The sequence below is a fragment of the Podarcis bocagei genome, assembly GCF_964188305.1.
Source record: "Podarcis bocagei genome assembly, chromosome: 14".
Taxonomy (NCBI): Eukaryota; Metazoa; Chordata; class Lepidosauria; order Squamata; family Lacertidae; genus Podarcis; species Podarcis bocagei.
This window is the reverse complement of record NC_138139.1, coordinates 46,265,512-46,285,965: the sequence shown is the minus strand read 5'-3', so window position 1 is coordinate 46,285,965 and position 20,454 is coordinate 46,265,512. Positions and strand designations below refer to the sequence as shown.

The 20,454-nt window shown below is 44.8% G+C and overlaps 1 protein-coding gene across 5 annotated transcripts in view; it reads right to left on the bottom strand.

Annotated features, from left to right (window-relative positions):
* Window positions 1-20,454, bottom strand: part of LOC308572990 (ATP-sensitive inward rectifier potassium channel 12) — a 77,770-nt gene that overhangs the window by 15,784 nt on the left and 41,532 nt on the right. For 2 of the 5 annotated variants that reach the window (XM_081169613.1, XM_081169614.1), the window contains exon 2: window positions 6,678-9,493. The exons of 1 other annotated variant lie outside the window; for it this stretch is intronic. In XM_081169613.1, coding sequence (XP_081025739.1) covers window positions 8,040-9,344 — 1,305 coding nt within the window. In that variant the 5' untranslated portion in view covers window positions 9,345-9,493 and the 3' untranslated portion in view covers window positions 6,678-8,039. Of the gene's footprint in view, window positions 1-6,677; window positions 9,494-20,454 lie in introns of those variants that run through there. 2 more of the 5 variants (XM_081169615.1, XM_081169612.1) reach the window with 1 other exon arrangement.

Genomic DNA, 20,454 nt, shown 5'->3' with positions numbered 1-20,454 from the left:
CCCAAGAGGGACAGTGGACTGGCTCCCTGCTGAAAAAGTTTGCTGAACCCCAATTTAAAATGTTGTGCTCATAAAGGCACAGGAGCAAAGTGGGCAGCGGAAAGGTGGCAACTGTAACTTACTCAAAGGCTTTTTCTCAACTTCTTAAACAGAAACTGTTGGGTTAATTCTTAGCTTGCATCCTGGCGGCATCGAGAAAATGATCCACTGTCACACTCGGAAGTAGGCAAAAAATATATATTATTATTATTGTTATTATTGTACATTATATAACAGCACATTCAGTTTCTAGAGCTATACATTTTATATAACATTATTCTCCAGAGCTAGGTATTTACCAAGGGAGGAGAATATGGAGCAGGACTGAGAGAGAACAGAAAAATAATCTTGCTATTTGCTAGCTCTGCATGGCTTTACCTACAAATCATTTCAGGTTGATCTATGCAGCAGTGTCGTTTTTTAAAAAATACATATGTATATATTATTCTAGTCTCTGAGACCGGACTGTACAATTATATAACATATAGTTTAAAAAGCAATAATTTACTTAAAGATTCTTTTCTTCTTCTTTACAAATATTTACTGTGATATACATTTAGAAATTAATTCCCAGAGGAACAACCCCTTCCCTTCCACCTGGCACCCACCCAAGCAGCAGCTAACATTTCACCCTTTCTTATTTTCTTTTTAAAAAAAGAACAACAACAACCCAAAACACAACCAATCATACAAGCTGTTTTTTAAAAAATAAATAATACACTCAATAAATAGGTTTTGATTCTATCTCCTTTTCACCCTGTCCTCACCTGCCTTTTTTGTTGTTGCTGTTTTTTGTTCAACAAGCAGTGTTCCAGAGTGGTCTGCTGGGTCAAGGGGAGGGCAGCGAAATAAATCTCAATTTTCGAAAGGAATCAGAGGAGACACAAAATGGCGCCTTATCCTGAGCCAGGCCATTGGTCCATATAGCTCAGTGTTGTCTAGACCGACTGATAGCGCCTTTCTGGGATTTTAGGTCTCTCTCAGACCTACCTGGAGATGCCAGGGATTAAATCTGAGACCTTCTTGCACGTAAGACAGATTCTCTGTCATTGAGCTATGGCCCTTTCTAGCATATACAAACGGAGACTGGTTAGACATGGGACTCAGCTACACAGCTGCGAATAAAACATTTTAGTGCGTTGTAAAGTGCATTATACAAACGGGACACTAGATGGCGATGGTGAGCTATGGCAAATTCAATATATTTTTTCAAAACGTTTTTCAAAAAAGCATTTTTCATAAATGTTTTTTATATGTGTCTAGATTCCACCATGGACTCACCACTTCCTACTGCATGGGCACTTAACAGCACTAAGACCTGCACTAATTGGGAATACAGCCATTTATATTGATTTCAAAGTAAGTTCCAGTTCTTCAGCTAGTTAGTGCAGTTGTCACTAGTGAACATACATAGGCTCCTTAAATGGCTTTAATGGTCGTGCCCTCAAGGAATTCTGGGAACTGTAGTCCTATGTGTGCAGACATGGCTGTAATCTTAATCCTTTCAGACTCAGGGCCAGCTTGTAGCCTAGGTGTGGGGAACTCTTGGCCCTGAACTATTACTCCCATCATCCCTGGCTACTGGCCATGCTTGCTCGGGCTGATGGGAGTTGTAGTTCAGCAGCATATAGAAGACCAAAGGTTTTCCACAACTGCTTCAGCTGAAAAATGCATTTCCTAATCATGATTTTGTTTTTTTTACTGCATGGCAGTCAGGCTGTTCTTGTGACTCTCCTTTGATCATTAATTCAAGAATGGCCAAAGTGGTGGCCTCCTGGTGTTATGGGGCTACAATTCCCACCGTCCCTCTCCATTGACTATGCTGGCTGGGGCAGATGGGAGCTGGAGACCAACAGCCTAAGCAGGACATCCCATCAGCTTCCCCTCCAGTAGCCCATCCTGGCTGACTAGTTCAGGACCAATGCATCAAAGATTTTTTAAACAGAGAATGCATGATATCCCCACAAAACAATGATTCCAGGAAGTGGGAGACAAGGGAGCTTTGACGAGGGATGGGCCAATCTATTGATTTTGGTTTCTCTCAGTTTCTCATTTTTTCCAAATCTTCAATTAAGTTCTTCACATTTCCACACCAGTTTGCGATTTGTTGGGAGTGGGGAATATTTTCTAATACACACATTTTTGGGTACACATTTTTGCTTAATTTACACATTTTTGCAACACAGTTCCCCCCCCCCAAATATTTGTGTGTTATTTTCACCAATATATGCATTTTTAGGTATAGTTTACTCCCAGGTTTGTTTGTGGGTTTTTTTTGGGGGGGGGAGGGTACACATTACTTAGCTGAAAAACTGCATTGCAAAATTCCTAGAAGCGCAAATTTCAAGGGACAACCGTGTTTTGGTTTGTCTGTTGTTTTGGGAAGTGCAAATTTGGTTGGTTTGTCTTTAAATGCAAACTGAATTGAGTTTCTCTCCCCCCCCCCCCAACAGCTATTGAAATCAAACTGGTGAAAGTTTACATTGTATGTATCCCTGGTGCATAAATTTAAGCCTCAGTGGAGACACCACACCGTTTCTCTGTCAATTCGTTTGAACTTTTAATACATTTTGCTGTTCAATTGTTCTTTTTGAACGTTGTATTGTAAGCCTCCTTGAGCCTATAAAATTTATTTATCTATTTATTTAGTTTCAGTTCCAGAAGACCGCTTTCCACCATAAACGGAGAAGTCAGGGTATCCTAGGATGGCTGCATTTCCATTTGCGTTTTGTTTCAGATAGTGCAAATTAGGTTGATTCATTTTTAGACATGAACAGAATCGAATTTTGCACCTCATGCCATCCATAGCTATGACAAGCAAACTGGTGCAAAACTGGTATAAGTTAGGTATAAGAATAGTTATGCTGAGAATGTATATCTATGCATTGGTCAGTTCACATTCTGTGTAGTTGGTGCCTTTCCCTGGCCTTGATTAGGCATGTCACCTTGAACTCAAACTTTTGAGGTGTCTTCACTCATTCCTCCTCCACACGTAACATGAATCTGCCAGTGTTCAGGGAGTCTAGGTGCTCTGGGCTCCCCACGGTTCCTAATCACAAGGAAAACTTATGCCTGTGTGAATGCAACCTGGCTTTTCAGATGTTCTTCTGAACACAAGGGATGGTGACTGGGAGCGGCCGCCGAGACCACATAACACCGGTCTTGAAAGACCTACATTGGCTCCCAGTACGTTTCCGAGCACAATTCAAAGTGTTGGTGCTGACCTTGAAAGCCCTAAATGGCCTCGCCCCAGTATACCTGAAGGAGCGTCTCCACCCCCATCGTTCTGCCCGGACACTGAGGTCCAGCTCTGAGGGCCTTCTCGGTAGTGGCACCCTCCTATCAGATGTCAAGGAAATAAACAACTATCTGACTTTTAGAAGACATCTGAAGGCAGCCCTGTTTTGGGAAGTTTTTAATGACTGATGTTTTAAGGTATTTTTAATCCTTTGTTGAAAGCTGCCCAGAGTGGCTGGGGAAACCCAGCCAGATGGGCGGGGTATAAGTAATAAATGATGATGATGATGATGCTAGTGATGATGGGTGAAGGTGGTCCTTCTTAACTTTGTGTGTTTGCTACACATGTGGAGGGGGAACGAGTGAGGAAATCTTTTATTATATGAACAGGGTTTCTAAGGCTACAATCCGACAACATACCTACTTAGAGGATCCATTGAACTCACTGGCATTTACTTCTGAGTAGGCACGCATAACATCGCACTCTTAAATGAGTCGTGATTATGCGTATTCTTATGTTAAGAACAAACCTTAAAGTGTTAGCTGAGCCAGGCATGGGGCACGTGTGAGTCTCTTCTTGGACCTGAACTCCCATCTGCTGTAGCCAGCATGGCTGATGGCTATGGATAATGGGAGTTGGAGTCCAGCAACATCTGGAAGGTCCCAACACAACCCCAAGTCCTATCAATGAATGTGCCAGCTGTTGAACCAAGTGAAAGGAAATTCTGGATTAGTGACTCTGGAACGCTAATGCTTACTGGTGGCTTTTAGGGATTGCCAAGGAGTGGGCTGCATTATACCAGCACTCTGAAGGAACCCACATGTTTCTGGAACAGCCGAGCACAGGCAACGGTGGACTTGGGGGTCTCAAATTTCAGCGGCACCCTGTGCGACGCCAGAATTTGGTCCACCTCTCTCGCTCCTAGCTAAATCATAGTTGCAGCGCCCCTGAGGTTCTTGGACAGCAGCCTAAGGCTTTTGGGAGCCATTGCAACAACATGATACAGTGCATGCAACATTTAGGCTTGCCAATTTTTATTTTTACTTTCACCAGTCCTTCCTCCTTCTGCTCTTCCAAATGTTGTTTGGTGTGCAGGCTTTCGCAGGCTATGAAGCTTCTCTCCTCTCTGAGAGAAACCTTTGCACCTGCTGATCTCTGCAGATCAAACTGTTGTAGCCCAGGGTCCAAGGAGCAAGCCCAGGCTGGCTTTTCCTGTCTGATCAGTTGGCAGCCTAAACTCACCCAGGGCCTTAGTGACCAAATTCTAATTTTAGACAGGTTTCCCTGCCCTACCCCCAACTCTGCCAACCTCCTCCTCTCTGCAAGCTGTCAGGGAACATATTATGTCCTTCAACTCCTGCCAGCCTTTGCTCCCAGGCAAATTCAGCCAGGGTGAGACTCTCTCTGTTTCTCTCTCTCTCTCTCTCTCTCTCTCTCTCTCTCTCTCTCATGCTTTGCAATAACAGATAACGTTGGGGACTTGGGAGATCGATATTTGCTTGGAATGTGTGCCATGCGAACTGCATTTATTGCTTATGATCTGCTCTGTGGGTCGGTCACACGCCTTCCTCCAGAATGCTGGTCAAGGGACACCTACTGCGACTGGGCGAGAAGAACAGAGTGTTACTCGGAAGTAGCAAGAAGATACGGTAGAGGGGGAGAAGAAAGGAAGAGATTTACGCAGTATGGCTTTTGGTGCAAGGCCCAAGAAGCATGCTTTGGGAACAGAAAACAATTGCATCTCTTCCTCTCTTTTAAGGCACAGCCCCTTTGGAGCCTAGGAAGTTGGAGGAGTCAGGAGAAGTAATCTGGTTCTATTTCGTCATCCTCTGCTGTGGTTAACAAACAAATAAATCAGAGCATCTTTCTGTGGCAGAGGATGTTCTAAGGGAGGCCATTGCAGAGGGGGTCCAACAGGACATTGTGTGGTACCTGAAAGCAGAAAACCCAAATTGCACCATACACACTCCCACTCCCACGTCCCAAGATAAATGTAAGGAGAAACAAAAAATTATTGAATTTGCTAAATGAGTGTTAATTTCCTTCACTTTTATGCACAGGGAGGGAATCTATGGGATTCCAGGTTTTGTTGGACCACAGCTCCTATCAGCCTCAAGAAAATGAACAAAGGGCAAGGACAAAGGAAGGGCAAGTCATTAGTTTTGGTTCTTCTCAGTTTCTCATTTTTCCATTCTTAAGTTCAGTTCTCCACATTTCCACATTATTTTCCTTTTTAAAAAAATAAATAAAAATTAAGGTCCTCATGAAGGTTCACCAGCATTTTATGGTGACTTTCTCCTAATATATCAGTATATATATATATATTATATTCTCCTAATACATATTCTCCTAATATATATGTATAGACACTTATACAAAGCAATTTCCCCAAATGTAATGTATTTTTTCATAATGGCTTAATATTTTAAAAAACTGTTTGCCCTTCCCTTCATGTTCACTGTGAGTTTGAGAAGAAGAGTTTGGATTTGATATCCCGCTTTATCACTACCCGAAGGAGTCTCAAAGCGGCTAACATTCTCCTTTTCCCTTCCTCCCTCACAACAAACACTCTGTGAGGTGAGTGGGGCTGAGAGACTTCAGAGAAGTGTGACTAGACCAAGGTCACCCAGCAGCTGCATGTGGAGGAGCGGAGACGCGAACCCGGTTCACCAGATTACGAGTCCACTGCTCTTACCTCCTTGATCTGTAAGGCGGCATAACACCCCCAAATAAATACAGACATAAACTACATCTGCACACAATTCAACCACTCTCATGCCGCCTTAACCCAGCCATGGTTCCCCCCAAAGAATCCAGAGTACAGTGGGTTGCTAAGGGTGCTTAGAATTGTCCAGAGGCCCCTCGCCAAGCTACAATTCCCAGCAGCCATAACAAACTACAGTTCCCAGGTTTCTTTGGGGGAAGCCAGAATTGTTCAAAGTGGCCTAAGAGTGCTTGAGATGTATGTTGTGGATGTGACCTTAGTCTGCGTGGCACCTCGTTTTAACTCTGCACACCCACATTTCCTATGACTGCAGTCCCCATCAGCCCCAGCCAGTATGGCCAATGGTCAAGGGATGTTGTGAGTGTTATTGATGTTTTATTGTGTTTTCAATATTCTATTGGGAGCTGCCCAGAGTGGCTGGGGAGGCCCAGCCTGATGGGCGAGGTATAAATAATACATTATTATTATTATTATTATTATTATTATTATTATTATTATTATTACGGCAACTTCTCTGCAGGGCCACAGTTTCCCGATGCCTTCCATAGGAGGAAATTGGTAGGTGAGGGGACAGTGTCTAATCCTTCCTGTGCCCCTGTGATCTTTCCAAAGGACCCTCTGAGAGTGGTTGTCCTACGCCTGGCCCTACTTTCAGTCTCAGGGCCTGTCTGAGGAGGGGGGGACGGGAGGGAGAGGGTTGGGTCATTTGAGATGAGCGGCTGGAGGAAGGGTTAAGTGCTTCTCCCTGATTCCTCTTGATTCCTCCCTGAACTTATCTCCCCTTGCCCTGCATTACCAACACAGGATAAATAAACCACAGGGTTGGGGCTCCCATGTTGAATCTGTAACGTCTGGTCCTTCTCTACAATTTTTTTTGTGTGTATTTTCTCCCTCCACTTTTGAGGACACCAGGCAAGAAAACTGAAAGCTTTTCCTAAATGAAAATGTGTTTTGTTTTGTTTTTAAGAAAGAGAGAGAGAGAGACAAAAGAGCTTTGTTGCTTTTGTCGACTTTGGACTTCATTCCCTTCTAAAAAGCAATCGCTTTTATTGTTTGAAAAATAATGTTTCTTGGTAAATAGTTTTGCATGTGGGAAGTCAAACAAAAAGATTAAAAATAACCTCCCTTGCTTTCCCCTCAACAATAAAAGTGTACTATGAGCTGTAGGACTTCAAGTGCTGATCTAGTGCAACAGAATTACATCTCCAGGCAGTACATGTATATATTACATATATTAAATATAATATAATTTGTTCATTCATATTTTGAAAAACAACATGATTTTGCTACCTGATATTTTCTCCTTTTGAAATTGTATAGTGCTTAGCTTTTAAAAATAAAAATACCCTCATTTTCAACAGGGAACATAGAGACAAGGAGCTTGCCCACATTTCCACTTGTCTTGTGCTTAGAAAGCATGGGTCCAAGCAGTTTTCTGCTTGACCCACGCTTCCCAGGCATGGGTCTGTGCAGTTTCCCCCTTGCCCCATACCTTTCCCAGGGAAAGCTCACTCTTTAACTTTAAACCACAGCAAACAGCAATCAGGAGAAAACCTGAACTGCCGTCTGCTCCAACTGATTGCTAAAGAACTGTTGTCCCTGGGATAATGTTGTAGGACAAGAGGGATGAGCCTTCGATCATATCACTCTGGATGCAATGATACTCCTGCTTGCACAGAGCCTCAAACTCACAATGGTTGGGTTTCTCAGCTTGTGGTGCCGCCATATTGAATCTGCCCTTCCATATGTTCTCTTAACAGCTTTGTTAACACTGGATGTTCACAACACTTTGAGGCTGGCTAGGGTTTCTCAGACCATGCCATTCAGTGGTTATTGCGATTAAACCTTGGGTTTTTTTGTTTTTTTGTTTTTAAAAAAACGCACAACAAAAACAACACCCTAAAAACCATTCTAGCTCTCAGGCATTCCTATGGCACTTGCATTGTTCTGCATAATTTGAATTGGGTTTCGTTGAGGAGGGAAAGAGACCGGGGCAGGGGGAGAGACACCCTCGAAAGCAGTTACAGGGGCCCTGGGTCATATTTCCGACTCCCTTCTGTAGGATCTTTGATCCAGAGCTACGGTGGCCTGCAGCGTCTCAAATTCAGGCTGGTTGTCTGAGCCTGGGTCGTCCAAACCTCTGCTGTCGTCGTCCTCCTCCTCCTCCTCCTCTTCCTCCTCATCTCGGCTCATGAAGGCAAGCTCATTCTCGTAGCAGAAAGAGTTGGTGCTAGGGAGGAGGAATTTGTTTTCCATCAGGTCCTTGGCACTGCAGCATGGGGTCGACGGGACCTCATACGTCTTGTGGAAGTGTGAGTAGTCAACTTTGTACTGGCATTTCTCCTCAAACAAGACGGGCTCAAAGCGGTGGCCCCACAAGATCTCGCTGGACAAGTAGGAGCTCCGGGCTTGTGTCGTCATGGCGGTAGCTTCCACCATGCCCTCAAGGATAACCACGATTTCAAAGTCGTCCGTTTCCAGATCCTGCCGGCTAATCCCAAACAGAGGACTCTCTTCGTTGATCTCGTGGAGGATGGTGAGCGGAGACACTAAGAAAATACGGTCCAAGCCTTTGTCGAACCCGACGTCGATATCTATTTGGTCAAGTGGGATGTATTCCCCCTCTTTGGTGATCCTGGACTTTATTAGCTGAGCTCTGACATGAGCCTCAACAATGTGACTTTTCCGCAGGTTCCCCACTCTCCACATCAGGCAAAGCTTGCCGTCCCTCATGGCTATGACCGCATGATGGCTGAAGAGTAAGGTTTCGGCCCTCTTCTTGGGCCTAGCCATTTTTGCCATGATGGCACCAATCATGAAAGAGTCTATGATACACCCCACGATGGACTGGAGGACCACCATGAAAACAGCGAGTGGGCACTCCTCTGTCACGCACCGGAACCCGTAGCCTATTGTGGTCTGTGTCTCAATGGAGAACAGGAAAGCAGCCACGAAGCCATTCACTTGGAGGAGGCAAGGGGTGAATGTTTCGTCCTTGACTGGCTTCTCAATATCTCCGTGGACAAGTGCTATGAGCCAAAAAATAAGACCAAACAACAACCAGGACACCAGAAAGGCAAGGGAGAAGAGCAGCAGCATATATCTCCAGCGGATGTCCACACACGTAGTGAACATGTCCGCAATGTACCTCTGTGGTTTGTCATCCATGTTGGTAAACTCAACGTTGCATTGTCCGTTCTTCTTAACAAACCGGTTCCGGCATTTCCTCCTTGTGTGGATCTTACCGTTGCCAAAGCCATTCACTCCCGGCATGGTGGTCAAAGTCAACCCGTCTTCCTCAGAAGATACGATGCTGTAAGGGTTAACTCTACCTGCACTCATCCCTGAGTCGAGCAGCAGTGGGGCGGAAGGGTCTCTGGACTCTTTAGGGGGCGTTGCCCTCGGCTCCCTCCCAGTCTTGACCCTATGGAAGAGAGGAAGGAGCCCTTAGATTTTGAAGTGCTGCAGACAGATAGATCTAAGTGGAGGTTCTGCAATGAGAAAACAAAGACACATGGGTTATCTCTCAGAAACGAGAAGTTGTGATAGCCGCTCCAGGAATTTGCTTGAAAGGTAAGGTAGATAAAATAAAATCATATTTCAAACTTAACAAGGTTCAAGTTTCTCTCTGGTTTTGTCCATGGGCAGGAAAAGCAGGTAGGGATGTCTCCAGCTAAGGTCTACACCATGGGTAGGCAAACTAAGGCCTAGGGCTGGATCTGGCCCAATTGCCTTCTAAATCCTGCCTGCGGATGCCCCAGGAATCAGCGTGTTTTTACATGAGTAGAATGTGTGCTTTTATTTAAAACGCATCTCTGGGTTATTTGTGGGGCATAGGAATTCGTTCCCCCCCCCCCTAGTATAGTTCAGCATCCCACAAGGTCTGAGGGACAGTTGAAACTGCTGGAAAAGTTTGCTGACCCCTGTTCTACACAGACATGAATTGACCTAAAGTAGCCACACCTGTTATCTTCAGGAGGCCTACTCTGAGTAGGACTATCACTGTTTACAGCTCAACATTTTGAAACCGAGCGCAGAATTATGCATCCCCAGAATCTCAGTTTCATCAATTAGAAAAGAAATAATAATTATTATTAATAATAATAATTTTATTTTTTTATACTCTGCCCATCTGGCTGGGTTCCCCCAGCCACTCTGGGCTGGGGAATCAAGATACTAGCCCTCATGAGCATTCCTTCAAATAACAGTCATTGGTACTTAGCTTCAACAGAGCTACAGCCTCAGACACTCCCAAAGCATTCAGATAGATGAAATGGATAATGAAACATTAGAAGTAGTATAAACTGCGCAAATTGACTACTATTTCAGGACGACTGACCGCTTTTTAAAAACTTTAGAAGCACTGAGTGTGCATTTGTTCCATTGAAGGTGCATTTCATCCCCTTTAATAATAATAATAAAAATAAGGATGGTTTCTGAAGTGTTGAAGAATCTGTGGCCTTTTAAATGTGTTTGTGGGAGGCGGGCTTATTGGTTTCTTTGCTTTTTTCATTATGAAATTTGTGTTCTCATTTTGCATCTAGCTGGGAGTGTCAAGGAAGCATAATGGAGAGTGGAGGGGAGGCTATACATGGAATTTGCAAGAGCACAACAGAGCAGGGAACAGAATAAGCGGTCCTTTTCGTGACAAGGCGAGGCCCATCGAACAACCGCATTTGCAAAATGCACCTTGGAGCCACAATGTTGACGACATGCCTCCGAGCTTCCTGATCTGGGTGTGTTGTTGCTTTGAATCTCACAGCTAGACTGGTCAATAGAGTCGATTGCTGTAATCACTGCCATGGCCAGGGGGGAGAGATGTAACGAAAACACTCTTGTGGTCACGTTGAGGAGATCTATGTCAGCTGGCGAGGGCGCCTCCTACCACTCGCTGAGCACTGCAGAAACCGGAAGGCCAAATCAGTTCACAGAGCAAACAAAGGATCTCGGGAACAGAAGGATGTGTCAGATACTGAGTCTGAGCACGAGTCCATCTAGCCAAGTATTGTCTGCTTAAGAGGGTAGCCAATGTGATATCCTCCAGACGTTGTTAGACTACAGCTCCCATCAGCCCCAGCCAGCATGGCTGATGGTCAGGGATGATGGGAAGTGCAGCCTCCAGGGTCAACTGGAGGTTGCCGTGTTGGTTAACCCTAGTCTTCAGGGGCATCTTGCCCATAGAGGCAAGTGGCGCTGGGTGCCAGGGCACCAAGTTCTGGAGGGCACCAGGGAAGAGGTGGAGGGTGGATGCGGCGCCTCCTAGCACCAGCTTGCTGCCCTCGCCCACCTTCGCCATGCCACGCTGAAGCAGCACCATGCCCGGAGCCTCTGCCTCTTCCCCACCGGAGGAGCTGCCCAACAGCCGCTGCCCGCCTCCTGCCGGCAGTGCCATAAAAAGGTCGGCAACTCTGGGAAATGGGGCAGGGTGGCGCCAGAGGGATCTTTGCACCACGGCGCTGGATATAGTTAAGAAGGCCCTGCCAGCCCTCCCTAGGAATGTCAGGGACTGAACCCGGGCTCTTGGGCATGCAAAACACATGCTTTACCAATGATCTGCATGATCTCCTTGCCCGATCCCATGCTCTCCACCCCCAGCTCATCCGGTGAAACACCACACATCTTCGCAGCTAAACTGCCAACTCTTCAATCCCCGACATTTCCAGAATGGGATAGCAAAGTCCGCTGTCTGACAACAAGCCGAGGCCCTTCTGGCGGTTCCCTCATTGCAAGAAGCAAAGCTACAGCGCACCAGGCAGAGGGCCTTCTCAGTAGTGGCGCCCACCCTGTGGGACACCCTCCCAGCAGATGCCAAAGAGATAAACAACTACCTGACTTTCAGAAGACATCTGAAGGCAGTCCTGCTCAGGGAAGTTTTTAATGTGTGACATTTTAGTGTATTTTTTGTCTTTGTTGGAAGCTGCCCAGAGTGGCTGGGGAAACCCAGCCAGATGGGCAGGGTACAAATAATAAATTATTATCATTATTATTATTATTACCTGAAGCACTGCTGTCAATCAGTGTAAACAGTAATGACCTGGATGGACTGAGGTGCTAACAGCTCCCTTTGCTCCCATATTTGTATGTAGTTGCGATCACTTCTCCAAACAGCTCAGAGCAGCTTCCGTCTGGTTCCCGTTCAGCCTCCAATCAAGGCAGCTAACTAAGCTAGAACCTGCTTAACTTCAGCTGAAGAGCTGTGCTCTGTACCTGCAGACTGCCCTCTGAACCACTAACACACCTGGAAACTTCCTGAATTATCTCAACAGGCATGTGGGTCCTGAGGAAGGGGTGTGGCTCAGTGATTAAACATCTGCTTTGCATGCAGAAGGTGGCATCTTCAATCCTCAGCAGGCAGGGCTGGGAATGTCTCCCAAATGAAACCTTGGAGGGCCTCTGGCAGTCAGTGACAACATGACTGTGCTAGATGGAAGAATTTGGTTTCAGTCAGCTTCCTGTGTTCCTCCCAACCCAGAACGAAACACATAATCTCGCACTCCTGTCAGATTTGCTATGAACTACGTAGGCATTAGAAGACAGGCTCCTGTTGTGTTAGAACAATCCTGTGCGGCTTACATGAATTCCCTACAGAATTCGCTGATTGGCCCTTTAAGAATGGGATCAGAACGCACCTGGAAGATGCTTAAAGGTCTCCTTGATTCTTGGATTTGGTTCCCTGCAGCTGGTTTGGCCAAGAAAAAGAGAAAGCGCAAGAGGAGCTTTAATTGAATTTCTAGCTTATCCCTAGAAGACCCCGTAATCTCTTTAAATACAGCCTCTTGTCAATTTCCTTTCATCTGCTGTCGGTGGTGCTGTCGGTGTTATGAAATTCATAACAAGGGAAGGGTCTGGATAGAGACATAGAAGGCTGTGTTAAGACCATTGGCCTATTTAGCTCTGTATTGTCCCACACTGATGAACAGCAGTCCCCCCTCCCTGGGGTTTCAGACAGGTAACATTACTAGCTGTACCTGGAGGTGCCAAGAATAGAACCTGAGGTCGTCCGCATGCAAAGAAGATGATCTCCCACTGAGCCGACAGTCCTTTCCCATAACGACCTCTCATTGGGTGGACAACTCAAAACTGGGCAGGGAATTTATCCTCCCTTCTCTCACCTGTTACCAGAACAAGCATAAATAACCAATTACCTGCCCAGTGTTGATTTCAATTAGTTCCCAGCATGGGTCCAAGGGCTTTAGAATACCCGTTTTCAATGTTTTGTGGTTTTGGCTGACACAGTTAATTTTTTTAAATTGTTTCTGCAAATCAAAGCACATATATCTGGAGTCACCAAACTTTTTGAGCCAGCGGGTTCCTTTGGGATTTTGAGGGACATGCAGTGGGAGCTAATCAGGAGTGCCTTTTAGCAGCCTTGCCTGAGAAACTAGCAACAGCTGTATTTGGATCAGATTAAACCAGCCACTGTAGCCCCATGCATTGATAACCTTGAGAATGGACTACCGCAATGAGCTCTGTGTGGGGCTGGCCTAGAAGCTCCATCTAGAGCAGAATGCAGCAAAAAAGAACTGCAGGTGTGGACTCTCAAAAGTGTCCCTATTTTCCAGGGACATCCTTGATTTAGAGAAGGAGTCCCGGTTTCTGATTTGATCCCAGAACACCCCACTTTTCCTTAGGACGTCCCTATTTTCACTGGAGAAATGTTGGAGGGTATGGAGTTATCAGACCCCTGAGCCGCCTGAAGACAATCCTGTATAGGGAAATTTTTTATTGTTTAATGTTTTATTATGTTTTTCTATGCTTTGGAAGCTGCCGAGTGGTTGGGGCAACCTAGTAAGATGTGTGGGGTATCAATAGTAAAATTATCATTATGGAGTGGGACGTCCCTATTTTCACCGGAGAAATGTTGGAGGACGTGCATATGATATTTCTGGCAAAACAGCTGCACTGCTGCCCATATGCTACAGGGCCTAGTCGGAGGTTCTTGTACTAATACAGTGGTGCCTCGCAAGACAAAATTAATTCGTTCCGCGAGTTTTTTCGTCTAGCGAATTTTTCGTCTTGCGAAGCACGGTGTCGGAAAAGTTTTGGAAAAGCTTCAAAAATCACCAAAAACCTCAAAAAAGGCTACCACACCGTGTTCTATGAGTTGCTCCTCGAAGTCAAGTCGCAACTGTATTAACGGTGTTAAGAAAAGGGAAACAAACTTGCAAGACGTTTCCGTCTTGCAAAGCAAGCCCATAGGGAAATTCGTCTTGCGAAGCAGCTCAAAAACCACAAAACCCTTTCGTCTAGCGAGTTTTTCGTCTTGCGAGGCATTCGTCTTGCGGGGCACCACTGTATACAAAGCCCTAAAGAACTTGGGTCAAAAAAAATATGGATGTACCGTGCTATATTAGAAGCAAAAAAACCTTGTTTTGGTGAATTGGAAGAGCAGCAAAAAGATTCCATTGAGCACATGGAATGATAATATGAACAGATTAGCTACATATGAACAAATTGCATGTCGACACAAATTAAGAACAGATAAATATGAAGAAATCTGGAAGGAATATTTAAGCGATAAGGCGGAGTGGTGGGAAGTAGGGGGAGGAGAGCGAGGTGGGAAAATATTGTTTAAAAGGTGTAGTCATAGGTATATCAGTGTATTCAAATCTGAATTGTCAAATTGTGTTATGGTTTTTGTTGAATGTGTCTTTTGAAGTTGTTGTTTGTATTGAAAAAAATGATTAAATCATTTTTTAAAAAAAGAACTTGGGTCCAGGATACCTTAAAGACCACCCAAGCCCTTATATTCCAGCTAGATCACTGCAGTCATAGAATCTTAAGAGTTGGAAGGCACCCCAGGGGTCCTATAGTCCAGCCCCCTGCAAGGCAGGAATCTCAGCTAAAGCATCCCTGACAGATGGCCATCCAACCTCTGCTTAAAAACCTACAAGGAAGGAGAGTCCGCCACCTTCTGAGGGAGTCTGTTCCACTGTCAAACAGCTCTTACTGTCAGAAAGCTTTTCCTGATACTTAGTCAGAATTTCCTTTCTTGCAACTTGAATCCACTGGGTTGAGTCCTACCCCCCAGAGCCGGAGAAAACAAACTGGCTCCATCTTCTGTGTGACAGCCCTTCAGATATTTGAAGATAGCTATCATCTCCTCTCAGCCTCCTCTTTTCCAAGGCTAAACACTCCCAGTCACCTGGAGGAGGGCTGTGAATTGTCCCTGTGTTTCAGAAGCCTGACTGGCTTCAGCTGGTAGTCAAGCGTTTGGTGTCATTGGTCCCATGGTGTGCAACACACATCCAGCCGAGATTTGGCAATTGCTAATTTTCAAGTATTTCTTGAAGTCCTTTTTATGCCGACAATTCTATCCAGTTGTTTAAATTTTCCTAAGATGAGCCAGACACATTCACAATTATTTTGCATTGTTTTAACGGTATTTTATGTCCCATCGTATTTGCATATATTGCTGTACGCCACCTTGATGTGTTTTATACCTGGGCAGTTTTATGAATATAAGTTATAAAGAATTAAAAAATGGAATAACAAAATGGCGGCTACGGGGTGTGTGTGGCATAGCACAAAATGGCTGCCTTATCTAAACGAGCATATAAGGATACAGGAGCACAAAATATCTCTCATATAAGGATATAGGATCGCAATCTCGCACCCCATCAGTGGAGGAAAACAACATCTACAACAGGCTCCCGTGAGCTGTTATTAAAAATAACAAGAGAGTATATATTTGTACTTTTCCTCTGTTCAGAATGGAAGAGTGAATGTGGGGTCCAATGCTAGAATCAATTCAATGTGGGCATATCTGAATGTGTTTGAGGTAGGAGAGGCCGAGGCAGTACAAGCAACAGAGCAGGGACAGCAAACAGCCTCTTGTGCGGTGACGATTTTTGAGGTGGTGTTTATCTTTATTTATTTCACATCATTTGCATACCACTCGACTGTAATAAAACCTCTTAGGTGGTTAAAATGTTGCTGGATGAGCTTTTAATGTATATTGTAATGTTCATTCCCCCCCCCCCCAGTTTTTAATTACATTTGTGTTTTGTGTTTTACCCCGTCAAGTCATTTTGAGGCTTTTTATTGCATAAAGCGACTGATTAACGATGGATAATGATAATGATTAGGGCTTCCCCCCCAGCCAGAACCTCTAGGTGGGTGCCATTAGAAGAGAACAAGGGAGACCTTCATGGTCAGTTCCGACACCTCTTTTTCTAGAAAAATAACACTGATGATGATGATACAGATTTACCTATTTGTAGAGAATCCAGCTTGAGGCTGGATTTGATACTTTGAATTCTGATGTGAACCAACCTAATCACATTTCCCTCCCTGCGCTATTGTGCTGATTGGAAAATATCCACCGGCTTTCCCACCTCCCAAATATCCTGAGGTGGTTTTTGGCGCAAAAAAAGTGCCAAGATCCCTTTATAAAAACCCACCTATCTTGAGGAAGAAATACATTTAGGAACGGGCTACGGTCTGCTTCCCTTTGATGTGCATCAAGGCAACACTCTTCCCAAAGAGTCTGGGCAAAGCAACAGTTACAAAGGGAAAGGGAGGGAGGAATTAGTGACCTCCAACAAACTAGAGCTGCTTTATCTGATGAGTTTATTACTTAAAGCAGGGAGGCGGGGGGGGGGGGAGATTACGTAACTATGTGGCTGTTCTTCCCTCCTGGAGAGATCATCAGGCTACCCGTTCAATTAATCCTTCCTAATTCACTGCCCTTGGGGACCTTCGGCAGAAAACAACAGAAATCGCTTTCTGCTTTAGGCCACTGCTTGCTTGGGAGCTGGGCAAGCTGCAGGTTCAGTGGCCTCCTGGCAAAGCCCCCCCAGCTCTTTTCGGCAAACAGTGTCCAGCAGCTCTGGGAGCTTTCTGAGGGGCCGGGGCAGCAGGAGGCTGAAATCACATGTGCAAAGCGTGTAATGATCACAGCGGAAATTTGCAATTGCAGATGCCACAAAGGGACACAGAGGGGGACATTACTGATCACTCAACACAGGGACGGGAAACCCTTTTCGGCCTGAAGTCTGTGATCCTTTCTGGATGACCCTCTAAGGGCCATGTCCCAGTTGTGGGTGTGGTCAGGTGTGAAGATGGGCTGAGCGACGAGTGCGAATTTTACCATTGTGTCGAAGGCTGGTTTCTGCACATGCTCACAAACCCCTCTCTTAGACCCTCCAACATGTCAAAGGGGGAAAACTGGGAAGCCATCTTCTGGGACACCATTGTCCCCTTTTTCCCTCATAAGAGGACAGCGACCATTTTGGGTGATGCAATCTCGCACAATTTTGTGACAGAAACTTGCTTTTTTTCCAGGCACAAAAAGTGACACGCGGACCCGGAATAAAGCTCTTTCTCTGGGGGGAAATTGCATCACAAAATCAACCTGTGAAACATTTTAGAAACCACAAATCATCAATTTTGAGAAAAAAGAAAAGCAGAGCATCCTGTTGCTAAACATTTTAATTCTGAGAACTGCAGCCTGTCTATGTTATCGATAATTGCTATAGAGATGCAGACAGATCCAGCAATGTTAGGAGAAAGGAAGAACTTCTGGATGTAAAATCTGAGCATATCAAGACTGCAGGGTTTCAAGCTAGAGTAGGGTATCAGCATCTCTTAGCTTCAGTGGCTTCAAAGGTCTTTTGAGCAGTCCATTCTCAAAGCTCTATAACAGCCTCCTTGGAAACGGCATAATTTTTATCAGAGCAACTGATGAAAGCAGAAGCCAAAATATTTTGCTTTAAGAATTTAACATTTCTGTTTTCTTAGTCACTGCAATATGCATAACTACACACGTACACTGCCACCAAAGAGCAGGTACATATTTCAACACACAGTATACTAGGATTTTAATAAGCCGATGCATAGTTTCCTGGACGTAAGCTCCTTTGAACTCTGTGGGGCTTACTCCTAGTCACACAGAGGCAACTTGGAGAACACACTTGGCTTTAACAAAAGCTCTTCAGCCAGCTGGAATATAACCTTTAGCTTCCACTTAGACATGCAAACCATCTTGCACTGAAGTGTCACCATTTAAACCGCTAGTGTGAAGAAAGGACCCCATCAAAGAAAAGGGAAGAAGTACCCAGCTTCTGCTTATTTTTGTTTCCTTTCCCAACTCGCTCTATGCTAATCCATCACTAACAAAGCCTTCTTGTTGCCTCATTCACATTTGTGACCCCGCCCACTTTTGCCTCTTGCCCCACCCACCACCGGCATGCGGCCCATGTAAGGTTGCTCAGATGGAAATGCAGCCCACGATCCAAGAAAGTTTCCCCCGGTTGAAGAGAGTAACTTTACACCAGGATAATGAACATCGTGCCCTCCAGATATGATGGACTGAAACTTCTAGCCAGCACAGGTAATTGTCAGGGATGATGGGACTTGTAATCCAAAATTAAAGGAGATAAAATTACATACTATTTTGCACATAGTTCAGGGTGGAAGACCTGTGGCAATAATAATAATAATAATAATAATAATAATAATAATAATAATAATAATAATAATAATTTATTTATACCCCGCCCATCTAGCTGGACTTCCCCAGCCACTCTGAGAGGCTTCCAACTAAATATTAAAATACAGTAATGCATTAGACATTAAAAGCTTGCAAAACTACAGCTCCATATATTCCTGACCCTTGGCCATGCTGGCCGGGGCTGTTGAGAATTGGGAGTCCATCAACATCTGGAAGGCCATTGACATGGTAGTGAACAACCCTATCATAATAAACTTGCCCCCAGATAAAGAACAAAACCCTTTTTTTGTTCAGCAAAACAGCTCATATAAGGTTCTTATTTTGATTTAACTCTTTCCCCCAGTACCTTACATTATGAGTAGTAATAATTACGGCAGCATATTCAGTGTTGGAAACACTTCGTTGTTTGAGTTACCCTTAAAAACAGCTGAAGGCAAGGCTTGCAGCTGAGAGAACACGACTCTGCCTAGGGCCCCCTTTTTGATGTTATCGTTCCTCTTGCAATAACCAGGAGTATTTCTTCCCTATTCCTCCACAGTGGTATCACATGACATCGAAAACCTGCGTCGGATCCCTAAAGATCTCTCTCGCTGTGCACATAGCCAGGAGCTAAATCCAGCCTTATTAGGAACAGAGAGGAAGCGGTCTTTTACTGAGTCAGGCCACGGGTCCAGCTAGCTCAGTATTTTCTACACAGATTGACAGCAGCTCTCTAGAACAGCCTTTCTCAACCTTGGGCCCCAAATGTTGTTGAACTACAACTCCCATCATCCCTGGTCCCTGGTCCTGCCAGCTAGGGATGATGGGAGTTGTAGTCCAGCATCTGGCAACCCAAGGTTGAGAAAGGCTGCTCTAGGATTTTGCACAGGGGTCTCCCCTGGTTCTACCTGGAGGTGTCAGGTATTGAATCTGGGGCCACCTGCATGAAAAGAGAGGTCCCTGCACTATCTCTTTCCCCCTTGGTGAGTGGATGTGGCTTTTGTAAAACAGGATCCACCCAATTCCTCTTTAGGATTGGGCAGGGTGGGCAAAGCACTGTGGGGTGGGCAACTTGTGGTCCCTGGGATGCTGTGGCCAATAGTCAGGGATTATGGGACTTGTAGTCCAACAACTTCTGGAGGGCCACAGGCTTCCCATCCCTATGTATACACAAAGGAGCGCCTCCACCCCCATCGTTCTGCCCAGATACTGAGGTCCAGTTCCGAGGGCCTTCTGGTGGTTACCTCACTGAGAGAAGTGAAGCTACAGGGAACCAGGCAGAGGGCCTCCTCGGTAGTGGCACCTTCCCTGTGGAATGCCCTCCCGTCAGATGTCAAGGAGATAAACAACTACAGTGGTACCTCGGGTTACTTATGAGGCATCAGGCATAAGCCTGCATTTTATTAATGTTTGATCAGGACTTGTATATTAAAGAGGGCTTAGATTTTCAAAAGTAGATTTTCAAACGTTTCATGCCAGGCAAGAAGGCTAGCTGCTTAAGAAAACACTGGTAATGTTTTCCTAGACAAAGGGGCCTCTTTTGATTGATAGCAGAAAGCAATTCTCAAAGTCATAAAAGCTGAAATTACAGACTGAGTAATGACACTGACCCTACATGTTACAGAAGATAACAAAGGCAGAGATAAATATAATTAGGAATGGGCAAATAGTAAAATGATACCATGGGCCTCTCTTAAACCTTGAGCTGTATTTTCTAAGGCCAGAGGCAAATGGGGAGAAGCATCTAGCTGACACAGAAAGAGAGGCTTTTTTTGGGAAGTCTTTTTAAAGCTGTATCTTTCTTAAACTGAGAGAGTTTGAGGAAGAGCTAATGGGAAAAGCAGCTGGCTGGAGAAGGGGGGGATGTAAACTGAAGAGGTTTCTTCTGAAACTGTTTTAAACTGAGTTCTTTTTTCTTTCTCTCTCTACTTTAAAAAGGCCTTATTCCTTTTAAGAGGCTATCTGTGTTGTGTATTAAATATATTGGCTTAAATGTAATTATGCAAAGGATTTAACAAA